Source organism: Corythoichthys intestinalis, chromosome 11, assembly GCF_030265065.1.
Source record: "Corythoichthys intestinalis isolate RoL2023-P3 chromosome 11, ASM3026506v1, whole genome shotgun sequence".
Taxonomy (NCBI): domain Eukaryota; kingdom Metazoa; phylum Chordata; class Actinopteri; order Syngnathiformes; family Syngnathidae; genus Corythoichthys; species Corythoichthys intestinalis.
Window position 1 is genome coordinate 16,814,194 of NC_080405.1, and position 25,581 is coordinate 16,839,774.

A 25,581-nucleotide genomic window follows, 5' to 3' on the forward strand; every position below is an offset into this window, starting at 1 on the left:
TGTATGTTTATGTCCAGGAAGGCTATGGATTGATTTGGTTCCTCTTCATGGGTGAATTTGATGCTGCCAGTTGTGTCTGTGGTGTAGAGGTGGTCCGTGAGCCATTGTGTATGTCCTGTTTTTACTTTTTCCAGAATGTCGTCTACCTACTCTAAATCCTCCATGAATAAACCGCACATGATGGCAGACATTGGGTCTTGCATGGCAAATAGATGGTGTTTCTGATTTTGTAAGTATGTGGAAGTGGTGATGGGTAAATAAAACAACCTAAAACAATTTTCTGCGATAAAAGAAAAATTCAACTAAATGTTAGATTGCTAGTTACCGAAAGAAAGCAATCAGATTACACTAACGCGTTACTTAATGCGTTAGTGACAACACTGGTCAAGAGGCACAGGCCAGAATATCGTTTAATAAATTATCATTTCTGTGCTGCCCGGAAGCACATGCGCCATGGACCGGTACGGGTCCCCGGCTCGGTGGTTGGCGACCACCTTTACTTACAAGTGCCAAAGATCTTAGTTGAGTTAAAATTAAAGTCAGGAGACAAGAAAATAATACTGTGACGCTGTCTTTATAATGATCTTGCCACGCTGTTTTGATTGTTCATTACACAGCTTTCTTTTTTGCCCGTTCAAACAATTAAGTAGCCTGCAACTGAATTCCTAATAAGGAATTATATTATAGCATAGTTTTCTGCTTCCTTCTTGTCATTCTCGACACTGTTCTCCCAGTTCCCAAGCATTCGTTCTAACTGCTATTTCGGTAAACACAGGCTTTTCTCCACCTGCCTGTCTCAGCTGTCCATCACATATGTGAGTCGTAGTGAGGCTAATGCCCTCGAGAGCTGTCTTCTCGCCTCGACGCTTCGACTCAGCGCTGCGGCTCGGCTGGTGGAGACAAGCCAAGAGGGTATTAATGGGTTCCCCCAGGAGACGATGCCAGCACGTACACGTGCATGCCAGCTGTGTGCCGGATGTTGAACAATGACTAATTCGTCCTGAAAACTGTAAGAACAAACCTCCTGCAGAGCTTGCCTAGCTTATGTTTTTCCACCTCAGGCTGCACATCTTCTCCCAGTTGAGTTCAAAAAAGTGAAAACGGCAAAATCTGCAGAAAAATCCAAAGATTTCCGTATCGATTCTTAGGTTGTCCAAGGAGAGTTAGATCAGTCACGACAAGACTTTTGAAGATACTTGGTTGTTGTTCTACCGCTCACCCCAGAAGTGCTTTCGTTTCTGACCACAGAGTTGTGGCTTGGAGTTAAGTTTTAGTGTAAAACATCTGCTTTCATATCGTGGCTGGAATCATAACTAGCCTGAAATAAAAAGTCTACACTTACTCTTCAAATGCTTCTTGGTAATAAAAAAAATACGAGGAGACCAAGAGAAATTATATCAAAACGTTATACAGCTCAATTTAAAAAGCAAAAAAGGGGAAATATACATAAAGAATTGAGATAAGGAGGTTGTATAAGTGTGCACACCCGCTTAAAATTGGGTATGTGGCTGTGTTCCGGATGAGCCAGTTAGCCTCATACACTTACTTGTAAATCTGAAAATCAAAGAAACCTTTTCCAATAAAGTTTTATTTGTTTTTATTGTTTGCCGTAGGATCAGGTGTACTCTAAAGTACAATCTTTGGTACTTATAGAATCAGCGTTCATTTAGAGGAAAAATATCCCAGATAAGACGTTTCCAATTCAAAAGAGTGACACAAACTGTGATAATCAAAAAGGTCAGTTGGCACTAATTAAAAGAGGACCTGCGAAAAAAGGCACCGCTTCAAATACCAAGTATCCCCAAGAATGCCAAAGACAGCATGATAATGAATTGTGATGCTTCTTGACGGTTTGCCTTTCCATCTTTATCGAGCTATTCTTTTTTTTTTTTTTTTTTCAATTACTGGGTAGGTCAAACTTAAAGCTGGGCCTGGACAACCCTGTCAGTCAGTCTCTCAACTTCTTTTTCTCACTAAATTAGCTTTAAAATGAAGTGTTTCACCTCTCACATACGAGGTCTGCTAAAAAAATACAACAGCTGAGTCCCATGTCAGTCTTGTCTCATAGCCTTTTGTTTAATGTATTAGCATTCTAGAATTTACATGAAGGTTCTAAGGAAATCAGTGATAAATGACCCAATGCATAGCACATTGCAACTGGAAGAGGGGTGAACATGCACGCTAATCTTCCTTGCTGATGGCGCGTGTTCGATCCCCTGGTGGGATGGGAATAGGGTTGTCAACTGTCCCCTCCCTGAAAAAAAGGATTTGCCCAGTATTCAGAAACAAAAGTCCACGTCCCCTTATTGAGCTTTTAAGGGACCTTTATTACATCACTTATAATCATCAAAGTCGAAAATAGTGTCTTTTTTGTAGAACGAACGAATACTGGTATGGTGCATATTGCAGGGAAACGCTTATCTTGCATTATGACCAATGAGCTGACGGAACAATTACAATAGGATATCCCTCTCATCTCATTAGTTGAGGTACTGTCACTAACAGAAGACAACAGTGTGGGAGATGAGAGGTTTGAGTGAAGCGAGAGTAAAAAGCATGTTCAAAATGATGATCATTTATCTTCTTGTTCTACTGTGTGTACACCATTTTAACAAATTGTGTTATATTTTTGTGTTCTGGCAAATTGATTTTATTTGGAGTGATCATTTGTGAAAATGTTACTGCTGAGGGGACTTTGAATGTACCTAAATTGTACCAAAAAAAACAAAAAAAAAACTTTACCTGATAGTTTGTTTGCATTTTTTTTTTTTTTAAACAGCCAAACACACACACACACGTGCATACACATAAAGGCTCAAGACCTTACGCTTTGAATTATACAATTTTAAATTAAGCAGGATAGATTTAATTCTAGCATATTTTGTTCTAGCAATATATTGCTGATAATTATTGTTTTTCCATTTACTTATATAACTCCAATATGTACCTAAATAATTCAGTTTTGAGTAAAATTATTATCATATTATAATTATAATTTAAAAAAAAAAATTTAAATCACTTTTCACATACAAAAAAATAATTAACAGGTGACAGTTATCAAGCCGGCCGGCTCTAACAATGAGGCATAGACTTCATAACCTATTGACATGACACGGGAAACGGGGCTAAGTCATAGGAGGCCTATTTTCAAAAACTTCTAATTCAAATATTTTCAAAACCAAAGCTGCTACCGAGCTAAAACCAAAAAAGGGCACCTACCTTAGCCATATTTGAGTCTCCATGAGCAGCGGCATAAAAAAATTCAAAGTCATTCCCTTATAAAAACCCGAATAATTATTTTTTATATAAGGATAACACAAGTTAAAATGGCTATAGAAGTCTCAGATTTTACACTATAGGCACAAAAATCATCAAATGCAGAGATAATTACCTATATTTTCAGGATCCAAAGCAATGTTGAACATATAGGTTTTTGACCAAAATAGCTACTTAATATTTTTTTATTGACTGCAAGTCTTCAACAGATAATAAATCACTCAATTTAACATCAGAAACTTAATACTTGTGAAAAACATGCAGAATCAATTATAAATAATACTTAAATAGATTATTAATAAATTTTATATATAATAACAACTTATTATAAAATAGAATAGCTCTTTATAATCATTATACACTATATACTGTTAGCGAATGAGGCTAGCGGCCGCCTGGCGTAAACAGAGCTTTTCTGGTGAAAATTATTGTGAATAAATGCTTAAATCCCCGAATTCTTAATAGCTATTGACACAAAACAGTCTCGATTCTTTGTTGAAAGCAAAGAAACTGTGCAGTTTGCATTTATTTTACGTATATTGTCGAAGTACAATGCAACTCTGTTAGCGAATGAGGCTAGCAGCTGCCTGGCGTAAACAGAACTTTTCTGGCGAAAATTCATGCGAATAAATGCTGAAATCCCTGAATTCTTTGGAGATATGGACATAAAACTGTCTCGATTCTTGGTTAAAAGCAAAAAAATATGCAGGTAGCATTTATTTCGCGTAAATACTGCCAACTATGAGGCTAGTTGGTTACAAAAATTAGCCGCCTCCATGTGTGAACAAAGAAGAAAATTCCTGCGAATGAATGCTTCAATCACGCATGCATGGTACGAAAAATATAATATTTAACTTGAATCCTCAAACAAATCACTCCTGAGACAATCTGTTAGGGTCCGCGAACATGGATACAAGGTTGGACCTCACAACAGACACAAACAACTGAGGGAAGCGTACAATGGTTTATTAAATACAAAACAAAAACACATGCGAGCGTGGCAAAAAGGGGAAAAAACAAAACGGATCGGTGACAGGATGTCAACGGGGATCAATATACAAATGCGAAAGTAAACCAAGGTGGTAGGCAGAGAGCCAATAAAACAACTAAAATACACTCACGTACCTGCACAAGGTAGAGGCATACAAAATTAAAGCGACAGGCGACCAAAACCCACCGAAGGGACAAAATTACCAAAATAGCAAGTTACTTGAATGACAAGGATGTTGAATGGCGACCAGCAAGGAAAATATCTCGGCAGCCTTCTCTGAGATCACCCGCACTTAAATGCCGTGTTGATGATCCTGCATTGGATTCAGGTGAGACGTCGGACACGCCCACCACTACCAGGTCTGCAACAAAAACACAATCCAACCAGCAGCAGAATGTGACACAATCCTTCCTGTTTGTATGCGGTACAGTTTTCGTAGATGAATCCAATCGTAAGTAAATCCAAGCTTAAATCCGACATGAGCGTGTGCCGTCTTCGGCGATTACTAAATGAAGCCCTCTGACAAGGCGTTACGCAAAGAATGACGAAGTGTCACGTCAATAGGTAATGAAGTCTATGAATGAAGTGTCCCTTTTTCTTTTTTTTTTTTTTTCCCAGAGTTCGCAACCCTAGGTGACAACCAAAGTGAGTGCAGTGATGTCACCACCACCATCAGAGATATTATTCCACATTTATTTTCTTTCGATCCTAACACAACAATATGGCTACTAGAGCGGACACATAAACAATATGTGGATGGTAGTTAGTTGATTTCCTTAACTACAAACCACCATTTTTCTGTTGACCTCATCGGGGGATGTGTGAAATGCTGCCAGAGGCAAGGCGAAGAGAATAAATTTTTCTTTTATGTCGAGAACTTCTTTGATGGTGGGCATTTTGTTCTGTGCAATGATGTTGAGAACAAAGCAAATTCAAGCTCACTGCAATAGTGCTTGCGTAAGACCATAACGTCCAGCCTTTGCATAGCATTAGCACAGTTTTGCTTTGAAATGATAACAATGTCTCGATGACTTTTGCAGTAGAGAGTGCGGTGGCAAAAGAAATTTGACTTAAAGCTGAATCTAAAACCTTGTTGCATGTATTTACTCTCTTAATTTGATTAGTTATCCGATTTAAAATAAATAAATAAATATCTTTTTTAAATGAGAAACCAGTAGAAAAATCTTTTTCTCATGGTCTTTAACCACAAAGTAATTCTCAGATCAGGGTATAAATTAAAGCTACGGTTTTTAATCCCTAGGTCAAATGCACGATATAGGACTATACAATTAATGGGACTAGAGTCAAGGATGCTACAAAACTCGGGACTACTATGAACTTGGAATGAAATTAATTGACTGTAATTATTGGGATGACAAGAATTAAAATAGCAATCTTAAAGTACATCTAAAAGCCTATCCAAATTTGGATTCAATCACAAAGCGCTTATTGGTATTGGACAACAGTCATGAGGTCTGCAAGAATACTTGGGCCTACATTCAATAGGACTGCACTAATGGGTGCTGAATTTATTAGTACTTTTAGTCTAAGCTGTATCATTGAAGAATGGGATTGTTTTACCTCTTGTTTACAATGCCTTACCGACAAACCCTTGGTGGGAAAAAAAATCCTGGAGGGGATAACAGAGATTGATGAAAGCTCGCGTTCAAATGAAATAAAATGATAGAGTGGGGCCGGATGATTTGAACCTACCATTTCATCATCATGGGCAGGGGTCAGCAACCTGCGGCTCCAGAGCCTCATGTAGCTCTTTGAACCTTCTGATATAGCTGTTTTATATCAAATAAATGGATATTTTGTATTATTATCTTCCCTTTAGTTGGTTGATCAAGTCAGGCTCATTGTTTTGTGTATTTGTTAACAGAAAGCTCACACAGGTCATGCCATTCAAAGGCAAAAAGACTTGTTGGTACGCCTTCCGAGTGTCGACAGTGACTTTACATAGTTGCTGAATTCATGTCCTCCGAGAGTGTTCTGTAAATGAAAGTGTGTAAAATGTGACCACTAATTCACACCAACGCAGATGACGTCATACGTGCAGTGATAATAATTTTCAATTGCAATTTCATACAGATCAGTGGAATATTCAGTCACATTCATAACTTCTAGATTGGACATTCCACAGTTTTATCCCTTCTTGTTGCACAATGTAACTGGACAACTTCTAGTCTTCGTCCTCTGGGAAATCTGACCACTGAACATCACAGACCTTGAGGCCACCTGCAGTTCATTATTGGAACAGCAGACAGTCAAATGAATCCATTTTTTTTTATTAATGCATTATTTTGATTGTTGTTTTTTGCATTTTTTAAAATTATTTTTTTAATACAAAGCCACTTTTGGCTTTATTTTTAAAGTGCTCCAAAGTAGATGGTTTGAACATATAATTGTTGGGTTGCACCTGAAAGAAAGGTCTGCGTGACCATGTGAACAGGATTTTGTGCTAATGTTTACGGGCCATAAAACTGATTTGTTTCCCTCCCAATCTTGCAGTTTTTCCTCTGATGAATTAGACATTTTTCCTGTTAATTGGACTTCATGTGCATACAGTGTTATGGAAAAGTGAAGAAAGAAAGAATGAAAGAAAGAGCAATTGAAACCAATTTTTTTTTAAAAACAATTTAAGTCAGGTGTGTGCCCAATCACCGACGAGTGGTTTAACGCTGCCCTGCCAACTATAAAATACACACCTGATAAGAATTGTCTTGGTAAGAAGCATTGTCTGATGTGCATCATGGCTCGGTCAAAAGAGCTGTCTGAAGACCAGCGATCAAGGATTGTTGATTTGTATAAAGCTGGGAACGGATACAAAAACCTCTCTAAAAGTCAGAAAGGTTTTTAAAAAAAATATTTTTAAACACGTTCTGGAGTGGCCAAGTAGAAGTCCAGACTTGAATCTCATTGAGATGCTCTGGCATGATCTAAATACATCCCAGGAATCTGGCTGAACTGCAGCAGTTTTGTAGAGAAGAATGGGCCAAGATTAGTCCTGATCGATGTGCCAGACTCTGTTAGGGTGCCCTGGGAATTGGACCCCAAAGCAGACAAGGGAGAAGTTCGTAATTATTTACAAGGTTTACAAGGCACAATATATTAAATGTGATGGTTCACTTACTTATTTTTCCCCCTTCCGTCATTGCTTGCATACTATCCTCATTAGAATATGAAAACCTATAAATGTTTGGGTAGTTTTAGTTAAAGCAGACACTGTTTTTTCATCTGTGTGATTTTGACAAAAATATGATCAAATTTGATGGTGATTTTATGCAGAAAAGTGAGAAATTCCAAAAGGTTTAGATACTTTTTCATACTACTGTACGGGGCTGTAACATGCTTTAAATAGCAATTGATTAATTAAAAACTGATATTGAGTAAAGTTTGAAAAATATGGTATTGAACAAAATGCAAATTGCCAACAATTAAGATGTAACAGAGGCAATATTTGCTCACACATTTGTCAATTACTCCCTGCTAATGTGTCAGGTTTGGATTTACAACTGACTTCACGGCTCCCATGTGACACCAAGTAATCAATTAACTCTGTGGTAATTATGCACAAAAAAAGGTTTGACATGCAGTATTTTTCATTTGGTGCTGGGAAAATAAATAGGTCTGCAGTAAATTCCTGATTCAATGCGCTTCTTTTCATGGGTTCAACCTAATTATTCCTTTGCCACTAGCTTCAAGTGTAACATGGAGTAATGAGCAAGGGCCCTCAGGTCTGTAAACAGTGGGGCGTATGTGTAGAGCATCATGGAAATGCTATCATGGGAGCTGGGATGCCTTGTTACCATGGTGATACTGGTCATAAAATTCAACATTTGAAAAAAAATAACTAAATAAAATGCTGTGCATGCGTGTGTGAGCGCAAGTGTTCAGGCATGTGTGTAAGCCTTTTGAAATTCACAAAGCTCTGTTTATTGCTTACACAAGTATTTTTTTCCCCATCCATTAAGGTCAAATATTATAATAAATATAGAGTACTTGGAGATGAAACCCCAAAGGATAGGGGGCTCAATTGAGAGGTTTTCGCTGCTTCGACCACATTGTGAGTCATCTGAAGAAAACATGAGTGGAAAACCTGCTCTCCTTTTGGCTCTTTTATAACTTTCATTACCAAACACAGCAATAAAACGATGTAGAAACACTATCTTCAGAAGAGGCTTCCTCCTGGGGTGACAGCCATGCACACGAATTTGATGTAGAGTACGGCATATGGTCTGCGCACTAACAAGCTGACCCCCCCAACTCTTCAATCTCTGCAGCAATGCTGACAGCACTCGTGTAACAAGTCACATGACATTTTGGAGGGAAAATGGCAAGCAGTACTCAATTTGGACATTTAGGGATGTGCATTTTTTCATTGGGGTGTACTCACTTTTGTTGCCAGGGGTTTAGATATTAATGGCTATATTTTGAGTTATTTTGAGGGGGAAATAAATTAACTCTATTATATAATCTGCACAAAGACTACTTTTCATTGTGTCAAAGTGTCATTTTGTCATTGTTGTCCCATGAAAAGATATACTTAAATATCTGCAGAAATGCGAGGGGTGTACTCACTTTTGTGATACCACTGTACATGAAAAGGTTTAACCTTACATACTGGATGTAGAGAGAACGCAAAACATACACAATTGCAGCCATTTTTTAAATACATCTTGATTTTGGCTTGTGAATTTGCCCTGGTTTTTATTTTGGCCCAGAATGAATTTGAGTTTGACACCCCTGATCTACTGTGTAGGAACAACAGCAATGACGTGATGGAGTAGCTCGTGGACAAGCGTTCTGCAATCCTTGACGCACACATCCATAAACAAAAGGTAGCTGGTATAAGATCCAGCTCATCCGCCAACCTAACAAGGATAAACTGTATTGAAAATGGATGGATGAATGTTCAGTGATGTATTTACAGAGTGGCTATGGTTTGTCTGTCGAGATAGATCACAAATTTGCCGACACAAGCCAGCCATGACGTCCTATTCAATTATGGGATGGAACCCAAGAGCGGGGAAGGCGATGGATGACTGTCGGAGTCCTAAAGGCAAACAAAGCACATCAATCTTTCGGCGCTCATTATTAACAGTTCCGTGTTCTTGAAAGAAAAGCAACAAAAATAACATCTGTTTTGTTTGTTTGGTTGTTTGTTTTACAAGCGCAAAACAACACATTGAGAAGTTTGGCCATCCATCATGCAGAGGCCAGCATGTCAAATTGCAATCTGACATTTAGAGCCTGTATGTCTTCACTCACTGGATCTCGTATGAACTATAGAAAATGACAAATTGTTTGCATCAAGCCTGTCCCAGGCGGAGGCCTTTGATCGTGCGACATTTGGCTGAAATGTCACGTTTGTTTGGTTTTTTTTTTTGCATACTTTTTTAATTATCCTGAGCAATAGACTTGAATTAAAACATCAAATCAATTATTCACCAAGCCCTTCGTTGATTATAAACAGGCAATCATTACTAGTACCGTTTTGTGCGAGTTCAGGGTTTGTGTTGACTTGAAAATAGTGTTTCATTATACCGCTGTTTTGAAATAAATTAAGCCAGAGCGCCAGCAACAATTAGCAAATAATCAAAACAGCAGCTGTCTTGTTGCATTCACAGAAAACAGTTTTGGTGCCGAGAAAAACTCATCTATCTCTCTGCGTGTGTGAGTGGGGGCGGCAGTTTCACGAGGCAAAGCGTCCTCTATTCATTTGATCTGATAGTATAGTGTCAAATTATCAATCCAATCTGTATTTCATTTAACGTCTGTGATGAACGGGGCTTTTTGTTTGTGGGTAGTCTCTAATGTTGTAGCAGAAATAAAAGATGGCTGCTAATCGTAACACCACAATTATTCTGTTTCCATTTAACCAATATGCAACATGGCACTAAGTGGGATATTCATTTAAATATACAGTACTACCATGTCCTGAAATGGTCGTTGTTTTAATAAGCTAAAAATCTTAATCAGCAAAGTTATAACAAAGAACTTCTTGAGATATGTCAATTTGCATGTACTGACTCAATGACATGTGTTTAATATTTTGTTAAATTGCCAAAATAAAACAACTTTCACTTGATATTCTAGTACTTTACAGTAGCACAATAAGTGTAGAATACAGTGTTGTTTTTGTCAACAATGATGATAACGAAAATATTTCGTCAATGAACAATTTTTTCATGACGATGACGTGATGTTTGCGAGCTAAAAACGCGCAAACATTTAATGCGAACATTAAATATTCAAATTGGATCCAGTCAGCTATGTAATCAGGAGAATCTGGCGGCTTGCAGAGGCAAGTAAAAAGGCTCAATTAAAATAGTCTGAAAAAGGATATTCTGTGCAATGTTTAAGAAAAAAATCCAACATTGTGTGTATCCTGCAACGGTGTGACACAATATTAACATACGTGTCACACATTTGCCCATTGCCAGTCAGGTCATTATATACAAACAGACAGTTAGATGGACAGGTTTCTCAATTGTCATGCGTTGACAATATAAATTACTCTCAAGAACGGTCAGAGACGTAAGACAACCAGAGGATATAGTATATAAGAAAGACAGGGCATATGGGGACAAAGGATAGCTTGTTGAAACAGGAGAACTTTATTGTCAGTGGCATAAGGAAAAAGGTGTGGATCAGCTCGGCTCTTTATCAGCTCTAGACACTCAAGCACTCTCTTTAACTGAACATTTGTATTTTCTTCCACATCTTTATAAGTTGATTTGGCACCAGGGACATCATTTTCGGACAGAATTGGTAGGTTTAGCTCTGTAAACATCTCCTTTGTGCACTATTTCCATTCATTTACTATTGGGGACAAACGGGAGTGTGTACCCCCTTAGCAACAGTTGCTAACGTCATGAATATTAATGAGCGAAAGTGACATGTAACGTGCGGTATGCCAATGAGCATGTGTATGCCTCCCCCAACAAGGGTTATCACAGGTCAAATGTCCATTGATATGAGCTACCATATCAAAAACATCGAAATAGAATATTGATGATATTGTGAGATAATGGCTGCACTCGAATTACGCTGCTGCCGACAGTGGGGTGCTTTCTTCAATAAGGGAGTTCAAATCTTTATATAATACAAACATATAAATAATACAATAATATATAAATATATATTTATATATTTATGTATATATATATTTTTAACTTTATATTGAATGTATTTATATATTTACAGTATGAAATAAATACTTCTTTTTTTTTTTAATTACAGTCTTACGCTAAATTACTTAATAAATACTTTAATTTTCTCACTTTTAATATGTTTAAATGTTTTAAATGATTGTATGGCGACCTTGGGTTCCAGAAAGGCGCCTTCAAATAAAACGTATTATTATTATTATTATTAATATAAACAATTGTAATAAGTTGAGAACCCCTGGATATGTAGGCTACCATTTACTTCGTTATTAAATCAAGTATGGTATACCTCATACATAAACTAAAATTACCCAGGAAAAAATTCAACAAACTATTACCGGTATTCAAAAATTGGGGTGCAGGGGGTTTAAACTCAAAATATTGTGAAAAGATTCACAAATGCTTATCGTTTTCACTGTATTTTTTACAGCAAGAATAATTTATAATTTTTATAACCTGAACAGTATCATTGTGAAAGTGATTAAAAGTGTGTTTCTCACATACTTCAATTAATTTGAATGAGAAGCAAAACCTCCCATTCAGGGTGTTTTGGCTGTGAACTCCACGCTTCCTGTTTGGAACAGTAGCTGATACGCGATTCGCTCTTACATCATTGAGTAAACTTCACGTCAATCAAAAAGGAAAGGCTGGGAAATCCTGTAACCAGGAAGTCGACTAAAGGAAACCAGCCCCTGAGTAAGTGTGCGGTAGTAATAAAAGATAGATGTCCCTAATAGCTGGTGCGTTGTTGGTGGTCGTCGTTGGTTTATGCAGCCACGCCGTAGCTCTTGATAACGGCCTGGCGAGGACCCCCACAATGGGTTGGTTGCACTGGGAGAGGTTTCTGTGTAACACCGACTGCGATGGGGACCCAGAAAACTGCATTAGGTATGACAATTTATGCCTGAGATAACGCAATTAAGCTTTTTTGGAAAAAAAAAAAAATCATGTTCTACTCAGTCATTATTGCCTCCACAACCCCAAAAGCAATAAGTGTTTCCGCCCGGTTTCGAACCGGGGACCTTTCGCGTGTGAGGCGAACGTGATAACCACTACACTACGGAAACTGTTCATGGAACGGGACCTACCCTTTTTATGACCGCTCATAATCAGTCAGAGGATATCCGTTTTGATGTTGATACATGGAGGATGTACGTCGAAGCTAACGTGTTGGAAACCGGACATTAACATTTTTTTTTAAAGGTTGACTCGATCAAAGCACTCATCTTCTATTCAGTCATTTTTCTATTCTAACGACATATTTTGCATCAGAAAAAAAATCACGGAAGTGACACAAATTGTCATTAGCAGTGGTTGTCAAAGTTTGGAACAAGCGTCAACTGAAAGAAGTCAGGTACCCCAAAAAAAAAAAAAAAAGTCAGGTACCATCAGTTTTACGCGGACTCCCTCTAGTGGTAAGCGAAAGATTTGGCTGAATGTTCAAACGGCTTTTCTGGGACAGTGGTCACCAGGAAGTTGCCACTTAATTGTATTGCCTATCACCATATTTCGCTCGCACAAATATATGGACAGATTGACTAGTTCTACAGCACTACTTGAAGAAATCATTTTCAGACCAATTTGATTTTTTTTTTTTTTTTTTTTTTTTTTAATTGTTTAATAAACTAGTTATCCCTTCAATTTAAAAAATATCATTATTGTATTTTCCGCAAACTTGCAAACTTGGTGTTTAGAGTAGCCCACCATGTTTGGGGGGGGGGGGGGGGTTAATAAATAAAAATGTTAAGTTGATAGGAATTTTGAAATTGTGACTTATGTGTTATTATAAGCCATTTATTATTAAACGCAAAGTCTGACAAAAAACCGCAGTTTTGAAATAAACAAAAATGCAATTCTATTCAGAGCAATGGCAGTGCTGGGACAGCTTTGTTCACATCTCGACCTTAAGATGTCCCTATTGCACTTTCAAATGTATCAGCAGTTGCTATTAAAATATGGCCAAAATATGTATATATCTTATACTGTACTTTCTTTTGTAGCACTTTTTAGCTTGGTGGGGTGGGGGACTGGTCGAGGCCCGCCAGGCTGGTAGAGCACTGGGGAGTAACTGTAACCCTGCTACAATTACAAGCAGAGGTAAAAGTAGTCACCCAACTAATGTACTAAAATACATGTTTAAAAAAAAAAAAAAAAAAGTATTTGGTGAAAAGAATACTCAAGTAATGAGTAACATTGTAACTGCTTAAACCACATTAAGCCAAAGGGGGTCGGGTGGGGGGGTGGGGGTGGGGGGGGTTAGGTGTCACTGAATTCCCGCGAAAGAAAACAAATACAGAAATGAAGCATCATTTGTCCAAAGAGCATTAGGGCCCTCTAGTCGGGAAAATATATTTCCTATTATGAAACTAAAAGGATCATATCTCCGGTTTTTCTTGGTCGGTCAATAAAAGAGAAGTTATAATCCTGGCTTTCCAGTCATACGTCAAATACTTAATTTTTACGATGCTTTAAAGACGCCACGTGATTGAACAGGTTGGCGTGATCATAAAACGGCACGCTTAAGTCAGATTGGTATAATGGAGCCATGTGATCATTGTTGTGACGTCTCATTGTTGAAACTGGTAGCGCCACTTTTGGCGTCGCTGGCAAAATACATAAATAAATAACTAAAATTTAATATGTACAATAAAGAGGGAAAATATAACGACTAGTGTAGCCCAAAGTAGCGGAGTAAGAGTAGCGTTTCTTCTTAAATCTACTCAAGTAAAAAGTATGGCTTAGTAAACTACTCTTAGAAGTACAATTTTCTCAAAACTTACCCAAGTAAATGTAATGCGTTACTACCCACCTCTGATTACAAGTCAATAAAAAATTTGTAATATATATAGATTTATACAAAGCTGTGTGATCCAACTCTGTGTCTCTTTCCAACATAAACTGTGGTGTTTTGTCTACCATGATACTCATGTCCCTGCCTTCTTATAAAAACTAGCATAAGGATATTTCTGACATGAAGCATTCATTACTAATCATCTAACATCTGTTGTGTTGTCCTATAGTGAACATCTTTACATGCAAATGGCAGATATAATGGCAGCAGAGGGCTGGAAAGAGGCGGGCTACCAGTATGTCTGCATTGACGACTGCTGGATGGGTCCGAAACGGGATGCCAAGCAACGCCTGCAAGCCGACCCTGACAGGTTTCCAAGCGGCATCAAGAAACTGGCTGACTATGTGAGCGATTTGTAAACAAAAGAGCAGTTGAGGGGCTGTAAGCAAGCAAACAATCAATCGAATGATCACTTCCAGCCACTCCCAGTTGAAATTGATTGGACGTCTGTTGCTGTCAAGAGTAGCCAGAGTTAAGTTATGTGAGGTCTCAGGAATGTTATAAAACAAACCAAAAAAAAACGTAAATAAATTCCTATAGCAAAATGAATACGGGCCACATTTTTGTCAATTGATGACAATGTTTTTTTAAATCATTTTATTTGCAATCATTTAGTTTTATCACTCGTGGCTTTTTAAAATGTATTTATTACTATTTATTTTCCCTAAAATCGATCCTTCAATTCATTTTATCCAAAATTATTTTCATATATTTCTAATTTCCAATTGCAAAATAAGTGCAAGCAACAATAAAACTACAATTAGATTTGAAATGAGGGTTGCAAAATATTGTAAAAATACTGGGCTGCAAGTTTGAGACGTATATGAATGTAATAATATTTAAGAAAAAAAAATCAATTCATGAATATGTATTAAAGGTGGTGCGCGTCCATCGTGTTGTAATCACTATCTGACTGCAAGAACACTAACCTTGATAATATGAAGCAAAGCTTGAACGACTTTCCAAAAAGTACACCATTTTAATCTAAGTCAAGAACAGTCGAAAATAACTAGAACAACAATGAAAACTGTCAGGCAAACAGTGGGAGAAAATTGGGCCCAGGGTCCTATTCAAGCAGTACGCCACTCGGCATCCTGAGAAGTGACGATTAAATATTGTCTTTTTGGAGGTGCCGGGAGGCAGATTGGGAGGGGATGTCGGGGCGGTTCCCAGGGGTGTGCCAGCAAGGAATGTGACGTCATCTTCAAATGTTATCAGGCTCCAGGACTGCTGAGGACGGGGTTATTCCTCTTCTATCTTGTGTTAAGCACAATATGTCTACATTTAATCTGGTCTAACTTGCATTTGAAAATCGTGAATTTGCCACTGCAACACTGCTTTCTCATGAAAAATGTGGGTGCAAAATTCAAAGCTTCTTTTGCAGGTGCATTCCAAGGGGCTGAAGTTGGGCATTTATGCAGATGTTGGCCGAAGCACTTGTGCTGGATACCCTGGTAGTCTGGGTCACTACGACACAGATGCCCAAACGTTTGCTGAGTGGGAAGTGGATCTGCTCAAGTTTGATGGCTGCTACATGGATGTTTCTTTACTTGAGCAAGGCAAGCGTGTCCTCGATATTTTAATAAGTGTCCATTCTGTGATTTCCATCACTATATTTTTCTAATTTTTCGAGAGTGTTGGAAACATTTTCATTACAGAAGCCAATTTGTTCTTTTTCATGAGTCGGAGACAAATTGCACTTTGACTCAACTTTATGGAGGTATTTTCTGCATTGCATTCCAACTACCTGAAGTTGTTCTTCATAGTTTGGTTATCTTGTTAAATCAAGAACAATAGAAAATATATTTAACAATTCCACTTATTTAATAGCTTTTGGTCAGGTTTTTTTTTTTGCCTTAAATTCCTGCGCAAAGATACTGCACAACGGACAATTTAACTCAGTGATGTCCAAACTGTTTTCGGAGAAAACGTGAATACCTTCGCAGCGGGTTTAGATCGAATTATTAGACGGGTGCTTTTGGCTTCCATTTATTTACAACCTCTTGTAGCGCTTCATATTGAAGAACACACATGAAGGATGGGGGTATAATGGGACAATTATTCGTCACGTATTGCTATGAATGTACTTAAAAAAGAATTAATGCGGTTGGCTGCGGACAGTTTTTTGTTTTTTTTCCCTACAAACGTGCTGGTGTAGACATTATTTCACCGGACGTATTAGGGCAGGATCTTCGGTTTTAAAAAAAAAAACAAACTGCTAGGTACAGACATGGCCTTAAACAGTGCCTCTGCATTTAGCTGCAAAGATGAGCCCTCTAGTCTCTTCTCGTTGTGTAGAAATAGAAAGCAAACACTTGACAAACAGCTGTAATCAAAACAAATGGCAAGCCCATAGCTTTTTTAAATCAAGGTTGGGAATTTTGTAGAATTTTAGTTAAAGAATCAGACCAGTGGCATCAGAATAATCTTGTCATTTTCCTGAAATAATCTCCAGAACTGAATAAAATGTATAACTTTTTAATAACTTTTATAACTTTTCGGCTTCCATTCATTTGCTGCAACCCTCCCATTTCAAATTGGTTGGACGTCTTATAGTGAAAACTCATTTGAAAAGTTTTGATATTTTCAGGGCCACGATTGGTCGTCTACCATCATTAATGGCACTGAAAGATTGAAAAACAAGCTTTTTTGTTGTTGTTGAAAATGACTCACAACCTAGCCTAACGTTTTTTAAATCTTTGTTTTCAAAAACGTGGCCATTAAATCAAAAGTTTGGACATTCCTGCCTTGACTAATTCACTTTTGTTTTTTGCTGCAACTGTCCGCGCTTTAAGTGACACTTCACGCGTGATCAGGAAATTACATCAGCACTCACTAGAATTTCTCTGCCAAACTATCAAGGGTTTTGAAGCAAAAGTGATTTTCAGCTTTGCTCCATTGAATTTTGTCCCACCTATTTATTGTTGTCATGATGGATTAGTACCTCTAAGGAATAAAATTCCCAGGATTGGCTTCACTACCTTGTGAAAATTGTGACAGCCTGAAAAAAAGATTGCCCCCCTCAGTTCTTTGCCATTTTAAGGTGAGAAAAAAATTGTCACAAATCTGTCTTGGTCTTGGCAGATGACATCTCTCAAAAATAAATGCGTTTGAAATTCCATCAAATTATAATTTCCCGAGTCATCTTAACTAATACCAATGTAAGCATAGAAATACCTATTTTTGCCAAACACTTAGCAGAAGCTGAAAAATTAGATCTCCTTCATTACCACTTAAATCTATAATGTCTTATGTTTTGTTCAGGTTATGTGAACATGTCTAGAGCCCTGAACAAAACCGGAAGGCCTATTCTATATTCCTGTGAGTGGCCTTGGTATGAGTGGCCTTCCCAAAAGGTAACTACTAAATGATACATATCAATACTTGTCCACCATAACAAAGTTCAAATCCTTATTCTTTGTGGAATGCCCCCAGCCAAACTACAACGCCATTGCAGAAACGTGCAACCACTGGCGCAACTTTGCAGACATCTACGACTCATGGAGCAGCATCAAGTCCATCTTGGACTGGACTGCGTCTCACCAGGACATCATTGTCCCCTACGCCGGTCCCGGGGGTTGGAATGACCCAGATATGGTATGAGTCTTTGGTTAAGCTGGCAATCTCCTTAGACTTACACTCCATATCTTTAGTTAGTGATAGGGAACTTTGGACTCAGTCCGGATCAGCAGGAATCCCAGATGGCACTGTGGGCCATTATGGCTGCCCCGCTGCTCATGTCTAACGACCTGAGATCCATCTGTAGGCGCTCCAAGGAGCTGCTTCAGAACCGCCACATCATTGCCATTAACCAGGATGAGCTGGGCAAGCAAGGCTACCGCACGGCCAAGGTGGGTTCATAAGCACCACACTGAAATGATCTAGATTTCCACCAAGTCATTTGTTCCATAGGTGGAGCATTTTGAGGTGTGGGAGAGACCTTTGTCCAATGGCAGGCTTGCAATAGCCATACTCAACACACTGGAGATTGGAGGCCCACGCAAGTTCTCGTTAGAAAAAGCTCCTGGCTGGAAGATGTGCGGCCCGCTTTGCAACATTACCCAGATTCTGCCCCAATATGAAGAAGTGGGCATTCAGATCGGACACTGGGTCTCAGTTAACCCCTCAGGCACCGCCCTGCTTGTCATCAAGCCCATCAGCAGCCATGGAAAAAGATACCTTACAATTCTACAGTCAGAGAAACGGACATATTTATAGGCAATAGAACCTTTTTTTTTTTTTTTTAATTAAAATCCATTCAAATAGTTTGGTGTGTCATTCAGCGACAACTTTGATTCAAATCAAGCACTGGTTTCAATACTCAGCATCAACACATGACAAAGCACATGAATGGTGGAGAAGAGGTGTGGTAAATTTGAACACATTTATTGAAAATTGTGACAATGTCATCCAGAAAAGTGAACCACATCTTAGAACTGGATGACCTGGCCCTGTTGAGAGAACAAAAAGACATGTCAGAAATGTGGTTTTAAGATGTAGGAATGTCTTCTTGTTTGACATTTGGTCTATGAAGCATGACAAAAATGCTTTATTTACCCTCCTATTTTTAAAACCTGAGTAACTGAGCTTTCAATTCCACTTTTTTTCTGTTACCTCTGATTTTTTTTTTTTTTTTTTTTTGTCATTGTGCAAAGAGCTGCATAATTTTTAGAAAGACGAACTTGAAAAAACGAAAGCTTGCTCGAACTACACCTACTTTACAACTATGTCAATAAAAGGCACTGAATAACATTGTGCTGTCATTGTAAAATGCCTTAAAAGTTGTAGGACAAACAGTAGTGCTAATTAGGTATTGATAGTCAATTCATTTTTTGAGCGTTGTGTGTACGTGGAACACAAATGTGCACACGAAGGTGTTACACTTATCTTTAAGGCGGGTTTCATTACAGCCATGTTTCCTTTGGAGGGGAATGTCTTCGGAAAACTAGGGCTGACAACTGACTGATTATGAAATGGATCAGCAACTATTTTGATATTTTACTAATCAGATCAATCACTAATTAAAAAAGGAAAAGCAGTATTCAATTTTTTTTTTATTCATCCCTTGTTTTTACAAATTAAAACTAAAATCTATTTTTTTTTTGCTTTCAATACAGAACAAAACCAGTAAATCAATATTTTTTTAATCAAAAAGAAATTATAATTTTTTTTTTTTTTTTAAAGTGAAAACGATACATATTTCCCAATTGTATTTCAGCATGAAAAAAGTATGCAAATTTAAATTTTAACAGGTTACAATAAAAAAGTGATCTGGATCCCAGGCCTGGAGTTTGACAGCTTCGCATTACAAGTATGACATCGTTGTGCCTTCCACATACATGCTCCTATGCAATCTTAATCAAAATGACACCCCAGCAGCAAAGAAAAAGCAAAGTATGTGGCTCCCATCTTACCTTTCTCTTCTTGTCTCCGCCCAACTCAAAGTGCTTGCATCGCTTGATGGCCAGCATTCTCTTGGATCTGCAGTTGGCCTCCATGCACTCGAGCCTCAGCACAATCTTCTTTGTTGTCTTAGCCTGGAAACGAGGCAATTCTGGTGTGTGGGTTCTACATATGCACAGTGGAACTCCAAGAGGTTGAACTCACCTTTTTACGGAAGATGGGCTTGGTCTGACCACCGTAGCCGCTCTGCTTCCTGTCGTATCTCCTCTTACCTACATGACATTCATGCATCAGGGTAATGATTAATTCCCGTTTCAAAATATTGAACCACCCAACACTGTTCATTCGACTTAAAAATAAAAGCACCAACAAAAATGTACTGCACACTCACCGGCCACTTTATTAGGTACACCTGTCCAACTGCTCGTTAACACTTAATTTCTAATCAGCCAATCACATGGCGGCAACTCAGTGCATTTAGGCATGTAGACATGGTTTAAGACAATCTCCTGCAGTTCAAACCGAGCATCAGTATGGGGAAGAAAGGTGATTTGAGTGAAATTGAACGTAGCATGGTTGTTGGTGCCAGAAGGGCTGGTTGAGTATTTCAGAAACTGCTGATCTACTGGGATTTTCACGCACAACCATCTCTAGGGTTTACAGAGAATGGTCCGAAAAAGAAAAAATATCCAGTGAGCGGCAGTTCTGTGGGCGGAAATGCCTTGTTGATGCCAGAGGCCAGAGGAGAATGGCCAGACTTGTTCGAGCTGATAGAAAGGCAACAGTGACTCAATAACCACCCGTTACAACCAAGGTAGACAGAAGAGCATCTCTGAACGCACAGTACGTCGAACTTTGAGACAGATCGGCTACAGCGGCAGAAGACCACGCCGGGTGCCACTCCTTTCAGCTAAGAACAGGAAACTGAGGCTACAATTTGCACAAGCTCATCGAAATTGGACAATAGAAGATTGGAAAAACGTTGCCTGGTCTGATGAGTCTCGATTTCTGCTGCGACATTCGGATGGAAGGGTCAGAATTTGGTGTCAACAACATGAAAGCATGGATCCATCCTGCCTTGTAACAACGGTTCAGGCTGGTGGTGGTGGTGTAATGGTGTTGCGAATACTTTCTTGGCACTCTTTGGGCCCCAATTGAGCATCTTTGGAACGCCACAGCCTACCTGAGTATTGTTGCTGACCATGTCCATCCCTTTATGACCACAATGTACCCAACTTCTGATGGCTACTTTCAGCAGGATAATGCGCCATGTCATAAAGCTGGAATCATCTCAGACTGGTTTCTTGAACATGACAATGAGTTCACTGTACTCAAATGGCCTCCACAGTCACGAGATCTCAATCCAATAGAGCATCTTTGGAATGTGGTGGAACGGGAGATTCGCATCATGGATGTGCAGCCGACAAATCTGCACCAACTGTGTGATGCCATCATGTCAATATGGACCAAACTCTCTGAGGAATGCTTCCAGCACCTTGTTGAATCTATGCTACGAAGAATTGAGGCAGTTCTGAAGGCAAAAGGGGGTCCAACCCGTAACTAGCATGGTGTACCTAATAAAGTACCCGGTGAATGTATATCTGCCCAATAACAGCCCTGTATGACTAACTAATGATTGTTACTATACTATTATGACCCAATTCCACTGGGTATCAGAACTCCCGTTCAAACAGACTGCACGTATTTCGAATTGAAGACTCAATGCTTAGAGTTAGTTTCATTTATTCACACCTGTGGTCATGCAAAAATTCTCTGATTTTTCTAACACCCTTTCAAACCTGCGAAGTACGTCATAAAACACCCCTGTCCCTCTACAGGAAATAATGAGACTATGTTTTGCACTCTGTCTTACAAAATGACTCTTTGTGGTGTTACAAAATGACTCTTTGTGGTGTTACCAAAAAAAAAAAAAAAAAAAACAGGTGGAAGGTAAGACTTAGTCAAGGAAAACAAATTAAGAGCTGTTCCAATCAAGTTATTTTTTTGCATGCGAGTCCGAGTCACCTGATTTTTAGGATCTGCCAATACTTCGGATTTGTATTCAGCAGTGCACATGTATTGAGCCCAATTTTTTGAACAAAGCTACCAAACATGATTGCAGTATAAACAGGATACCAATATAAATTGGTTATTAGAACAGCAATAGTTTCCATGAACTGAAAAGAAAATCAAAAATATTTTTCCCAAATCAATTGTGCAGCACAAAAAGTTGTGCAAACATATGTTTAAATATTTTGTATTACATCCATAAAGTTGGTCATCCAAAGTGATAAACTGAGCTATCTTGGATGATTTTTTTTTTTACTGTCACTGGACTTTTTGTGTTTCAGTAGTGTAAATATGAGTATATAATATAAAACATACTGTGTGCATATATTAGGCCATAGACTTCATAATGTATTGACGTGACACTTTCCCAGTTCATTGCGACGCCTTCCCGAAGAGGAAGGCGTCGCAATGAACTGCTTCATTTATTAGCAGTCAGTCACATGCAGTGATCGAACGCTGATTTAGGTTGAAAAGTACGAAAACTGTACTTTTTACAGGAAGGATCGTCTCAGGAGTGATTTGTTCGAGGATTCAAGGGTATTATATTTATCGTACCATGCATGTATTTTGAAACCTTGAGAAAAAAATCAATGGGAGAAATTAGCCGCTACAGCATTGGCATTATACTTCGCAATATTTACGTAAAATAACTGCTAACTGCCCGTTTTTTTGCTTTTGAACAAGAATTGAGACAGTTTTACATCCATATCTATAAAGAATTCAGAGATGTAAGCATTTATTCAAAAGAATTTTCAACGCAAAAAGCTCTTTGTTGGACTAAGGGGGCCACCACGGTGACTTAAAGAACATACTTACATACATATTTACATAAAATAAATGCTAATTGCCAGGTTTTTTTTTTTTTTTGCTTTTAATCAAAAATCGAGACCGTTTTACGTCCATATCTATTAAGAATTCAGGGATTTAAGCATTCATTCAAAACAATTTTCAACGCAAAAAGCTGTTTACATATGGAGGCTGCCAATTTGCTTACTGACTAGCATCATAGTTCGCAATATTAACGTAAAATAAATGCTAACTTCACGTTTTTTGCTTTTAACCAAAAATCAACTGTTTTACATCCATATCCAAAAAGAATTCAGAGATTTAAGCATTTATTCACAAAAATTTTCAACGCAAAAAGCTTTGTCTGTGATATGGCGGCCACTAATTTGCCTACTGACTAGCATCATAGTTCACAATATTCACGTAAAATAAATACTAACTGTACCTTTTTTTTTTTTTTTACTTTTAACCAAGAATCAAGACTGTGTTACGTCCATATCTACAAAGAATACAGGGATTTAAGCATTTATTCACAATAATTTTCAATGGAAAAAGCTGTTTCCACTCAGTCAGCTTTGACGGAGATAGGCCCCCTATTGATCGGCCCTACGCCCAGTGTCCCGTCTATACATTATGAAGTCTATGATTAGACTGCAACAACTAATCGATTAAATCGGTGAAATCGATTACTAAATTAGAGGCCAATTAATTTGATAAGAAATTTTGCTCCGTTTGAGGCCTTGTTTGCGTGTAATGCGAGGCTGCGAGTGCGCCAGTGATTGGAGCAAGAGAGAATATTATGTTGCAATGTTATGGAGGGTCATTAAAATATGGTGCTGAAGGTAATGCAACAAAAAATGTTGGTGCGCCTTGAGAAAAGAAGTTAGGTGCACCAGTACAACCAATGCAAAATGTAAATGTGGAGCCTGCAATATGTATTGCAATGTTAATTTTTTTCCCCAATATCGTTCAGGCCTAATTTGTATATTTGTTACTTTTTAAGGGCTAAAAACTAAGTAATCCAGAAATGGCATTGCCAAATGATACTAAAATAGATACATTTTATTCTCCGCAACACTCCTTAAACTCTCCTGGATGGAACACTAAGATCATAAACAAGCTATGAGGAACTCTAACTAATGACCTGTTGACTATCTGTTGATAGTTTATGTTATTGGGAAATTATTCTAAGTTTGCAACAACTCCGCATTTCTTAAGTGTTAGTAAATGAGGAATAAGAGAAACTTTACAATATCGTCCCAATAACATACATAAACTTATAATATTTAATATATTAACACTTTACAGAGCAGTTGTTAATGGTTTGCTAACCATCTACCAAAGTTTAAAGAACAGCAAATGGGTTGATTCAAGGTACAGAAACTTGATGAGGTATTTAAAGAAGCAAATTTTTGTACCTCAAGAGATTGTTCCACCCATAGGCTTTTCTGTGTGTTGTCCTTTACCAAACACCACAGATAAGATGTTGAACATTTTGGTTAACAAAACAAATTTAACAAACACAAGTCAACAATAAATAATTTATTAACAGTTTACTAATGCTCTATTAACTAATAATAACTGATAGTTATTATGAAGTGTTACTGGAAGTACTGTAAAAAGTATAGTATTGAAACATCTTTGGAACTTTTGTTCAAATAATTTAAAAAAATAAAAATAAAATTACCCCTGTACTGGATCGGGACTATCAGCGGATTCTTAAAATCAGGTGACTGACTCAGGTGCAAAAATATGCGACAACAACATCCCTAATCCTTGTACAGCTGGAATATTTTGTTGCTTGCAACTTCTCATTTATTGCCATTAACAGTTAAAGACACCAAATGCATTTCAATTGAGAAGGCTGTTTTTGAGCGGTCATGTATCACTGCCATTGACGGCAATAGATTTCCAATTCATTTTGACTGGTAGGGCTGACATTAATCACTTGATCAATGGCAGTCAATAAGTTAATATTTAAAATAAAATTAAAAAATACATTTCAAAACCCTTTTTGTTCAACCTGATTTGGATCTTTTGAAAATGACGTGATCGGATCGGGGCTACAAAAAACATGCAACCTTTGACACCTATCGGGGAAATCCAGGGTAAATATTAAGGTACCTACCCTGAGCATAAAGGGAATCCTTTCCCTTCTTATACTGGGTGACTTTGTGGGGTTGGTGCTTCTTGCACTTCTTGCAGTAAGTCCTGCGGGTCTTCGGGACGTTCACCTGAGGACATCAGCACCACACGCCGTCAACAACATGACACGAACAACAAGACTAGATATAAATGCACATGTGTATAAAATGAATTGTTAAATCGGTGATATATCAGAGGCCTACTGGGCAACAACACCATTTGGGAGTAGGACAAGCTTGCAAAATTAGCTTCGTTGCATTAGCGCATGCTATAACCCAACAAAACCGTCAAAGTACAGTTCTCGTGAGAGCATATTCATACATTTATTGTTTCTCATTCAGTTATACGATCACATAAACTGGGAATATTTTACACTCGAAAGGCCAGTTCAGCCTGAAAAAGGTAACGCAACTAGCCAGGATAGTAGTATCTGAAGAAGACCGTTTCTCGACAATTATCTCAACATAAGTGTCAACAAAATTGACATCACTGCGATTATGGAAACATTCTACTCTTTTGTGACTAACCACACTGAATCGATGGTTTAGTTTAGTCCTAGATTAACGTAGATTCTTTCCAGTGTATCCGTGTGTTCATTTCGTACCATGTTTGCGTCCCAATGCAGAGCAAAAGAGGAAGTGTAAAGCCGGAAGCACTAGTTATAGGAAACACTGTGGCGACTGTAGCAACACTGCCCTCTTCCGACCAACATAAACCCGGAGGTCTACACATAAATTTCCCTTTCAGGGAACTGAAATATGTGTTGTTGTCGTCGTTGTTTTAAATATATTTTCGTAAGAAAAATCATATTATAAGACTGAAAAACAAACTAAAATAATACATTGACTTTAGAGGCCTATATTTAAAATATAATTGGTTGAACA

At 38.0% G+C, this 25,581-nt stretch overlaps 2 protein-coding genes and 1 non-coding gene across 5 annotated transcripts; 1 reads left to right on the forward strand and 2 right to left on the reverse strand.

Moving 5' to 3' along the window:
- The first annotated feature begins 12,053 nt into the window (after window positions 1-12,053).
- On the forward strand, window positions 12,054-19,396 carry gla (galactosidase, alpha). Of its 3 annotated transcripts, none has more exons than XM_057851001.1 (7): window positions 12,054-12,138; window positions 14,463-14,637; window positions 15,678-15,852; window positions 17,558-17,649; window positions 17,729-17,890; window positions 17,947-18,144; window positions 18,206-19,396. In XM_057851001.1, the coding sequence occupies exons 2-7, from the start codon at window positions 14,476-14,478 to the stop codon at window positions 18,509-18,511; spliced, it is 1,095 nt and encodes a 364-aa protein (XP_057706984.1). In that variant the 5' UTR covers window positions 12,054-12,138; window positions 14,463-14,475; the 3' UTR covers window positions 18,512-19,396. The 3 variants fall into 3 exon arrangements, with proteins under 3 accessions (XP_057706984.1, XP_057706982.1, XP_057706983.1); XM_057850999.1 differs by having other exon boundaries at window positions 12,075-12,330; window positions 18,206-19,233; XM_057851000.1 differs by lacking the exon at window positions 12,054-12,138 and adding an exon at window positions 12,553-12,857.
- Window positions 12,437-12,509, reverse strand: trnav-cac (transfer RNA valine (anticodon CAC)). The gene has a single exon. It is a non-coding gene; the product is annotated as a tRNA-Val (tRNA).
- On the reverse strand, window positions 18,664-25,358 carry rpl36a (ribosomal protein L36A). Its single transcript, XM_057851002.1, has 5 exons — window positions 25,302-25,358; window positions 24,681-24,786; window positions 19,901-19,968; window positions 19,708-19,830; window positions 18,664-18,744 (listed from the first exon to the last, which is right to left on the reverse strand). The coding sequence occupies exons 1-5, from the start codon at window positions 25,302-25,304 to the stop codon at window positions 18,724-18,726; spliced, it is 321 nt and encodes a 106-aa protein (XP_057706985.1). The 5' UTR covers window positions 25,305-25,358; the 3' UTR covers window positions 18,664-18,723.
- Window positions 25,359-25,581: the final 223 nt, after the last annotated feature.